The sequence below is a fragment of the Mixophyes fleayi genome, chromosome 6, assembly GCF_038048845.1.
Source record: "Mixophyes fleayi isolate aMixFle1 chromosome 6, aMixFle1.hap1, whole genome shotgun sequence".
NCBI lineage: Eukaryota > Metazoa > Chordata > Amphibia > Anura > Limnodynastidae > Mixophyes > Mixophyes fleayi.
The window spans coordinates 126,061,858-126,071,674 of NC_134407.1; the positions used below are offsets into that span (position 1 = coordinate 126,061,858).

General features: G+C 38.0%; 1 protein-coding gene across 1 annotated transcript; it reads right to left on the reverse strand.

The window, feature by feature from the left end:
* Positions 1-50: 50 nt before the first annotated feature.
* CLDND1 (claudin domain containing 1) lies at positions 51-7,972 on the reverse strand. Its single transcript, XM_075217302.1, has 5 exons — positions 7,922-7,972; positions 7,147-7,475; positions 4,970-5,086; positions 4,193-4,330; positions 51-4,015 (listed from the first exon to the last, which is right to left on the reverse strand). Exons 2-5 carry the CDS (start codon positions 7,427-7,429, stop codon positions 3,795-3,797), a joined length of 759 nt encoding a protein of 252 aa, XP_075073403.1. The 5' UTR covers positions 7,430-7,475; positions 7,922-7,972; the 3' UTR covers positions 51-3,794.
* Positions 7,973-9,817: the final 1,845 nt, after the last annotated feature.

Here is a 9,817-nt window from a genome sequence, read left to right on the forward strand (position 1 = left end):
TTTATTCATGCTTTCCTTTTTCCTATATATAGACACATGCACAAATTAGGGACTTTGACAGCTGTTTATTGTGTACCAATACAAATGGGATATAATTCGCATATGTTACATTAGTTTTAAATACTATAGGAGTCCTTAGGACACTAGTTCAGAGGGGAGTTATTACACTGCTATATACAGTAATCAAGATACATGGAAGTTGGGCAGATGCTACAATCTATAGATAATGTAAATGTGTTGTTGTTTTTATTATAGATATATACAAATATACATGTCTATTGATTCTAATACAGTCACGGTAGCAGTGCGAGGTTCAGAAAAAAACCATAAATCCAGCTTCACCCTGCTCCTCGAGGTCCAGCTTCCAGGTATTGCTTAATGACAGAATTTAATACAGATTTGGTTGACAGGTGTTGACATTACAGCACAAGACACATACTTCCAGGCATTGGAGATCTGGATTACCCAGTCACAGTAAAAGAGCTGGAAAACAACACTAGAAAATCTGCACAGACAAAACTTGATATTGGGGAGTGCTTAAACTATTTCATGTCTAAGGAGGTTTACTGTAGAGAGACTTAACAAAAAAATACGTTTCCATAGGTTTTAATACAGTGCACCTTTAAAAAAATAAAAATACAAAGCGCTTTCAACAAATAGTTCAGAAAATGGACAATGTGTGCTACATTAAAATATACAGATTGAAAGTTTTCTTTCTCTCTTTTCCCAGTGTTTTCCTAGTGGTCAAACTCTAGAAGTGGTAGAGAGCTTGTGGAAACTGGTGCAGTTAATTGAAGATTTGCTATAACCCAACACACTAACCAGGTGTTTGCTTTGATTTTCTAAACTACTAGAAATTATTAGAGGCATCTACTTGTATTATAACAGATCTTTTAACACAGCTATTTGTGCACCAGTTTTCATAAATGTCCCCAAATGTTTATCATTTAGTCCGTTAAAAGTCCCTTTAAATTAATATAAGTGCAAACAGGAGCTAGTAGTTCTTGTTTATTCACTACCCAACTGTACAGTACTGGGAAAAATAGTATCACATTTGAAAAAGAGATCTCATTAAAACAGAAAGTGGTAACAGGCAGGAGTGTGTGGGAAACAGAATTTAAAAATAAGTAAAATACACATGTAACACAGCCTCTTGTGCCTTGTTAGAAGAAATAAAGGCTTATTTTGTAGAATTGGGAAAATATGCAGGTATTTTGAAACACAAAGCATTACACATCTACTTTCACTACTGTCATTCTAAGCGAATATTTTCATAGATCATTGCTTTGAAGTTATTTTTTTTTTTTTTATACATCTGACTGGGCTACAATACAACTTTCTGTGCTGTGTTTTCTTTGTGGCTACAAGTTGTCTGTGACATGGACTGGCCCAGCCATGTACAGCTGGGAAACTGTTTAATGGGAATGATGCTTGGGGAGAACAACACTCCTGGATTATATTATTTTGTCATGGACAGTTTTTGAACGAGAAACTGAAGTATGTGCTATGTTGCTATAAGCCATGCTTTCTGGTAAGTACATGCATTGAGTCAGGTTATGTCTGCCTGTTATATTACTGCTGCTTTCTAATTTACAGTGTAGGTAGATCATGTCCTTTCTTGCTGTGGAAAAGAAAGAATCAAAAAATTTCTCTCTGTGGGGGCAACCTGACCCTGCAATACTCATACGTTTAGTAACTAGGCTGGAAGTACCTTTGTCAGATCTGTGTCTCATCAGCAGGTAGTGTGGGAACACCAGCTATAATTCCCAGCTGATGAACTCTTCCTACATGCTTTCCATCGGCTGTGCATCAGCCATCTAACAAGTTGACTTAACATAGAGTGATCTATAACCATAGAGGTTACCTTGCTTCTTACCATACAGGTTTGGGATAAAGGGGAAACTAGGCAGAAATTGAATCTATTGGGTTACAAAACTATCAACCTAACATTAGGATTACATACACACACATAATTTAAAATATTGTAAAAAATTCACAATAACAACTCCCTAACATTAAGGTGAACATCCCCTCTCGATGCATTTCACCTTAATTGCATTTCATGTAACACTTTCAAAATGAATCACATGACATCAGTGGGCGGAGTGTTTTAAATATAAAAGGACAGAACCAGGCAAGTATAAGAAGTGCTTCTTGCCTACATCATAACATTCTTTAAAAGAGACGTTACATATTAAGCTGGAGGTCTAGATAAAAGCCAGCGATTATGGACATGAAAAAATGTCCATGATCAGTTCAGACCTTAACAACGTTGGTCCTTGTGGGCCGGACAGTTTTTGCATATCTCAATTAGTCATTGATGAGTCGACCTGCGTTTTATGCACCTGGACTTAGCGAGTACCAGCTCCATCTAAACAATACTCATCAGGTATATGTATATAAAACTTGCCTACTCATCCCTCCATGGAATAGAGAAAGTCAAGGATGGAAGGCAGCAGTGATCTTTACTATACTGCCTCAGCATCACACACAGATCTGTAGAAAGACTCATGTTCATCGGGCAGGGGTAGTAAAAAAATTTTAAAAAAAAAATAACTAAAAAATGGCAGACTAATAGAACATTCCCTTTAAACAAATCGTGGCCCTCTTGGCTTGACGTTGAGCAGCCCAGGTCTACAGTGACCCATATGTAAATACTTCCCTCACAGCTGCCTTCTATATGTCACGTTAGTCTGAGGACCATCTGCACTTGTCCAGATGATGTTATGCCTAGCAAGAAAAACTCAGTGGGTAAGGAAGTCACCTCAGAACAACTGGCTGGTTGTTTGCTACACGAAGAAAATATACTGTATTAAGGTGTAATAATTTGATGTAAATAGTATCTGCTAATCAGATATTACTTTCATTAGTGTAGTTAGACTAATGAAAGTTTATTTGGGTTGGTTTCTATATGATATGGAGATCTGGCACCGGCTTCAGGTAACAGGAGAGCTCTGTGGGTAGGGGTGAGCTATTCTGTCCTAAAATAGACTGACTATTCTTTCCCAAAGTGGGTAGAGTGATAGAAAAAAATGATTGGATAAAAACAATACTATATTACGAATTTAATGCCCTTAAACATTTTAGAGCTAAATCCAGTAATAGTTATAAAAGGACCTAGTGATCATTATCACCCATTAAAAAACTATTTTAATGAGAAAGAAAGCACTTTTTGCTACTGGAAGAGTGACATATTACTAAGCAAAATCTTTGTAAAGGTTTGGTTTTGCAGAACTTTCCAGTAGGACATTGGTTTTCAAGCTGTTTAACTTGTGCTCCCACATTTTTTCAATTTGAATCAAAAAAGTTGCTGCCCAAAACAGTGGGCTTCCACTGTCTGAAAACCTCTAGCAGCGGGTTAAAAAAAATAATGTAAAGTGGAACTTCACCTGTGCTGATGATGAGGAGCTTGGTGTCCAATATATTTCTTATTGCCCAGAATTCAGGAATATATATATTACTCAAAACACTGTATAATTAAAAGGTTATGTGGTTGAGTAAATCACAGTGATGCAAGGTTCCACTATACATGATACAAGTGAAGTCTAAAATCTAGTACTAAAACGTAGCCATTCAAATTCAATCCCTCAAAACTCAATTTCCTACACACTCCAATTTGATGCCTGTTCCAGAGCGGAGTGCTGTTAAAAAAAAATAAGGAACATCAGGAAAAATTCCAGATGAAGTTCTGTGACCAACATTTGTAGATTTAACATTGGTGCCAAAACAATCTGCCAGTGTGTTTAGTTCTGCAGAGTTCTGGGTGAACACCACTTGCAAACATGTCAGTTCTTTCAGGCCACACGATATGCCTTCATTAGGGAATACTCTCGCCGACTGGCTCGAGATGCCCAAAGAAAGAGGGCACCAGCCATGACCTGTAGAGGTGAGGAGACACAAGCCAAGCAGAAGGACCATCCATACTCTCCCCGTACACCTGGAGGAGGGGGCAGACTCTTCTGCAGCATGTGCACCCCACTGGCAAAGCACATAACCGATCCCAATGTGCAAACACCTGTAAGGGAGCAGGAATGTAGAGTGGAAAAAGAATGAGACACCCAGCAATGTGTCAAGAGTATGCATAACAATAATAATGTGTTAAAGAAAACAGTGTAGATGATAGGCAAGAAATGAAAATTACACAGATGACGCATCCAGGGAGAATCAGAACGCTGTAGTCATCCTTACTCACCTGCCAGTAGGTGCAAGACCCCAGTTCCTAGTGCTGGATAAAGACTGCGGCACACACAGCCGGCAAGACCAATAATGGCTCCAAAGAATATAAGTCCAAGTGCAACCAATGGGAGCAAAAATTGGCAGCGCCACAAATCTGAAACACAAATAGGTTTGAATTGAACCACACATGTCTGCCCAGTAAGAGTTGCTTGTTGCTGAATTAATTTCAGTTTATACATGTAGTTTGCATATTTCATATACATCTGCTTTTAAATGACTATGCAACGTGCTGTAATGAGTCTTGTCTGTGCTCTCTGGAAGCTAGAAATGATTTGGTCATAACAATTACTTTTTTAAAAGAGAATATTGGTCAAAAATACATGAACAATATTCTAATTATTTTTAATTGAAAGTACCATCACAAGTGTTTTCAAATTTTATTTTTTAAAAATAAAAATTTAAATTAGGGAATTATACCAGAAAAGGTGAGTATTGCTACACTGCAGGACATTTTTGATAAAGTGATTACTGTACGGCTAATGTTATACACAGGGCCATCAAAGAAGACCTGTAGTGTTGCTGTTTAAGACCCGATTTTTATACGAGCAGTGAAAGGGAGTGTGACATTCCAATCGTGTCAACCAAATGTGCACTAGTTATTCTTTATGGGATTGTTAGTTCTTTAAGAGGACACCAATTAAGTGGGCAAATTTACACATCAAGTAACATTATGCCTGTCTCAAACATTATAAAAGCAAGGGAAGACATGCAGGTATTCTTGCAAGTTACTCACACGTCCGAACTAGATCAATCTCAGTGTTGTGATTTCCAGGCTGCATATATTTCTCCAAGAACTGATCAGAGAAAGACAGCGAGACACATCGCGAGCCAAACAGAGGGTCTATCATATCTTAAAGAGAAAAAGACATGTATGTCTGATGATATTTAAATGTACAGTAATTTTTGCTATTCATACTGATAACAGAATGGTTTACAAACCATAGTTATTTGTCCTGCTGGTTTGAATATAGCACATGAAAGCTGTTTACACATACCTCCTTTAAATATCAAGAGAAATTATCGTCCGATATTCAGAAGTGCACATGCTCCCTCCCTGTCTAGTCTGAGGTGTTTTTTTTAATGTAAAGCGGATGAATGGAAATAGTATAAAGAAATTTACACATACAGTTCAGTTCTTTGGACTGTTTGATGAGGCGAGTAAATTATGTCAGTCCAATGTCTGTTGTATTAAATGAATCAGAGATGTATGTGAGAATCCTGACTTAAAGGGTCACTGGAGTCCTTTCTGCAGAAAAGAGCTATGGACAAGCAGCATTTATTAGTGTTGTATTTCACTAATAGGGTAGAAGATAAAAATAATAGTAATGATACTTATCACTTTTTTATCCAATGGGAATATAAATTAAAACCATGTATGAACACTAAGTTACTTAACAAGCGATTCCATACAACAAAGTCATCAATTATTATTTTTCTCAAAAATGTAATAACATTCTTTAAAGACAAAAAAGTTTCCTTCTATCATCATTCTACACCACCCAAATATACACTACATGGCGAATAGTATATGGATATCCCTTCTAATTAGTTTGTTTGACCATTTCAGCCACATTCATTGCTAACTGGTTCATTAAATCAAGAATACATCCATGCAATCCCTATAGACAAACATCAGAAGAACGGAACGTAGTGAAGAGCTCAGTGACTTTCAACGTGGCACTGTCATATGATGGCACTATTCCAACAAGTCAGTCTGTCAAATTTCTGCCTTGCTAGAGCGCTTCCTTGGTCAGCAGGCCATAAAAGCTTACAGAATGGGACAATCGAGTGCTGAAGCATGTAGCCTCTAAAAATCCTCTGTCCTCGGTTGCAACACTCACTACTGCGTTTCAAACTGCCTCTGGAAGCAGTATCAGCACAAGAACTGTTTGTCAGAAGCTTCATGGATTGGGTTTTTGTGGTCGAGCAGCTGCACACAAGCCTCAGATCACCATGCAGAATGCCGAATGTTCATTGGAGTGGTGTAAAGCTTACCACCATTGGATTCTGGAGCAGTGGAAACACGTTCTTTAGAGTTGCGAGTCAAGCTTCAGCATTGGGCAGTCTAATGGACAAATCAGACCTTAGTGAATGCTTCCTACATGAATGCATACCAGCAACTGGAAAGTTTGGTGGAGGGAAAATAGTCTGGTTTTACATGGTTTGGACTGGGTCCCTTAGTTCCAGTGAAGGGAAATCTTAATCTTACAGTATACAATGACATTCTAGCTTGGCTGGCCTGCACAGATCCTTGACCTCAACCCGATTGAACATCTTCTGGATGCATTGGAAGGCTTACTGGAAGTCTGGCCTTATTGTGACACCCAGCCCAACCTCACTACTGCTCTTGTGGCTGAATGGATGCGAATCCCCTCAGCCATGTTCCAAAATATAGTAAAAAGCTTTGCTAGAAGAGTAGAGGCATTTATAGCTGCAAAGGGTGGTTAATGTGATGTTTGGGTGTTCACATACTTTTTTTGCCCATGTAGTGTATCACTAACCCTTACAAAGAATAATACAAAGACATTTTTGTATTACTACCCAAACCCCTTAAAGATGCAGAATTATACAAGGAATAAAACTTAAAATTCCATATGCAACCACATCAATAAAAACAATTACTTCGCAACATAGCTGTAATAGAATATTCATGACCATTTAATTATTAAATGAAGACAGCAGATACGTTTGCCAGAGAGGTATTTAGAAATAAGTGCATGCAGCAGAAGTAGGAGAGAAGTTAGTTGCATGACTTCTAAAGTGTAAGTGAAGAAAGAAAAATGGTAGCATTGGAAATACTGGCCAAAGTATGGAATAGTGTAGGGAAAAAAATGATTTAGAACTTATTGAGCAATCAATTTTGGCCATACCTGTCCCTGACTTAAGAAACAACAACTGTGAGAGACTCACCATCACTGTTTTGGTCAAGGTCATCTAGGTGCACAGTAATGCATTGCTGCCATAAACCCAAGCTGCCATTGCAGTGGTAGAGAGCATCTGTATACGCCTTCTCGTTCGCCTTTTCTTGCTCATTTTGGAATTCATTTGCAGCTGTCCCACTAACATTGGTGAGTGCAGGAGAGGTAAAATAGTGGTACCATGAGACTGTCCCCACTGCCACAGACAGGTAAATCACAGACAAAAGAGATAAGACACTACCAATCACTAGTGCAGTGGCAAATCGGTTATCCATGGCTCTATCACCAGCTGCCTCTCGCTCAGGGTGCTGTAGGGAGCATCTGTCAGAGGTCAAGAACATAAGAAGATATAACAGCTTTATTTCAATCTCACAGTTGCATAAGTATACAGTGTAGTGGTACTTAAAGACTGAGAATGCAACAAAACATTTTTATGATCACAAAAGCAGCCTGTGACTCTCCAGCTGATGTGGAACTACAGGTCCCAGAATGCCATGTCAGTCTTTGGTTATCAGAGCATTATATTACTTGTAGTTCCACAAAATCTGGAATACCATTGGTTGCCAAATATATACATCCTGCGATAGTTTTCCTGGGTAGGGATAGTTGTCAGATTTGGTGATTTACATAGAGTGAAGTCAAATAAATGTGTCACCCCCATTAAATATGCAAAATCTACTATACTATTCATTTGTGTATTACATACAATTACAAATTATAAATATAACATTATATTATTCTACACAACTTCCAGACACAAGCCTCACCCTTTTAATCAGCTTCCTTGTGCCGCTACTTCCGGGTCGCGTCGCGCAGAGCATGCCGGTAATTGTAGTACCGAGAGCGAAGAGCTTGGCCGCATGCGCAATACATACAGGTTCTGTTAGGGGAATATGGAGGTTCGACGAAAATGACACCTATGCAACAACGCCTACAATGGGCCTGCTGGTGTAAGAAATGGAGATTCTCTCTATAAGATAGGCCAGAGGACCACACGTTTCTTCTATTTAAAGCAACATGAATTTATTGAAAGTGGTTCTTAAAATACATCTTATACCACACTGTACAATTGTCTTACCAATTACAGGCACCTTTTGCCTTAGCTTTTTGCACTATTTTTAGTCCCTGCAAATCAATATTTCTGCTATTTTTACTAACATACAGATTACTTATAGCCCTCTTCTGGGTAGAAATGAACTGCTCAAATAAAAATTAGCCCTGTCTTTTCGCAACCCACAATGCGGTTTACCCAATAAAAATCAAGAACATTCTTTGAATGTATCATTGTGAACTGCTTTGCATTATTGTTTTTCTTTTTCTATTCTGTTTGAATTTTTGTTAAGTAAAGGATTTAAGTTTTGTTTAATTATAATGTTTCATCTAATATTGTATACTTTAAGTATGGAGAATAAGAAGTTTAATCTGTCTAGGACACAGATTATTTACATTTCTGCCTTCACTAATTAGTATTAATGTCCTTATTTCTCCAATTGGCCTTAACTCCTTGTACACCCATTAAATAAAGGACATGGAACTTTTATTTTTGGTGCCATTTTGGCTTGCAATGATTGGTTCTTACACCTTTGTAAATGAAGACCTTGGAGATTATCAAGGTGGTGGGGACAGAGACAAAATATTAATCAATATGCATTGGGTGACTACAGGAGGGGACTTTCTACCAGATGTGGATGGACAAAAAAGAATTACTACTCCACTCTTATGTTTGTAATAAAATAACTATTTTAATTAGTCTGATTTTTACTTCCCTCTTGATTAGTTTTGCCATCAAATTTAACGGTGTTTGTAGATTTATCTGTTATTCTCCCACTATGCTATGCAATATTTTTAATCTATAGCACATTTTCACGTTGAATGACCAGTAGAGGACACTGTTATCCAGACGGAGGACCTACATTGTTGATTTATGAAAGGCTTACACATTCATCACTTCATAGGGCACATTTATCATCACGCGCAAAATATGAAAAATAGTTTGGATTGAACTATTTCTCATATTTATTAAAAAAGCAACACAGGAACAGCAGTTCCGAAAAACTGCTGTTCCTGTGAAGTGGAAAACACACCACTGCTGCTTCGTTCCCGAAGCAGTATGCGGTCAACGGGGCTCCTCTTCTTACTCCAGTGCGCATGCGCCGAGTGAAACCCTCGGGTATGCGCACAAACATGTCTGCTCTCTCTCTGCAATTATAGTTTGCAGAGAGAGAGAATGAGTGACAGGGAGGGATCATGTGATCCCTCCACACATGCGCTGTCCAGCTCTGCTCCTCGGAGCAGAGCTGACAGCACTGAAACGTTTCATTAATGATAATGTACGCCAGCTTCAGCTGACATACATTAACATATTTGAAAAGTTAATTTCATTTATTGTTAAATAGCGTTACTGAGCACTCACCATACACTTATGGGGAGTGCTCAGTAAAACGATAGGAGATGGAAAGCAGCAGATATCTATGATAACAAGATATCTATGATATCTACAATCATAAATACCAATTTAGTGTTTAATCAACAGTTTTCGGGAATTTTACAGGGGGAAAACCTTTAATAAATAGGCCCCCTTGTGAGGGCAACTTTATCATTGTTGTTTATGTCTACTACTTCATCACAGACCTTCACTATATATGTTTTTATTTGTGTTTTGC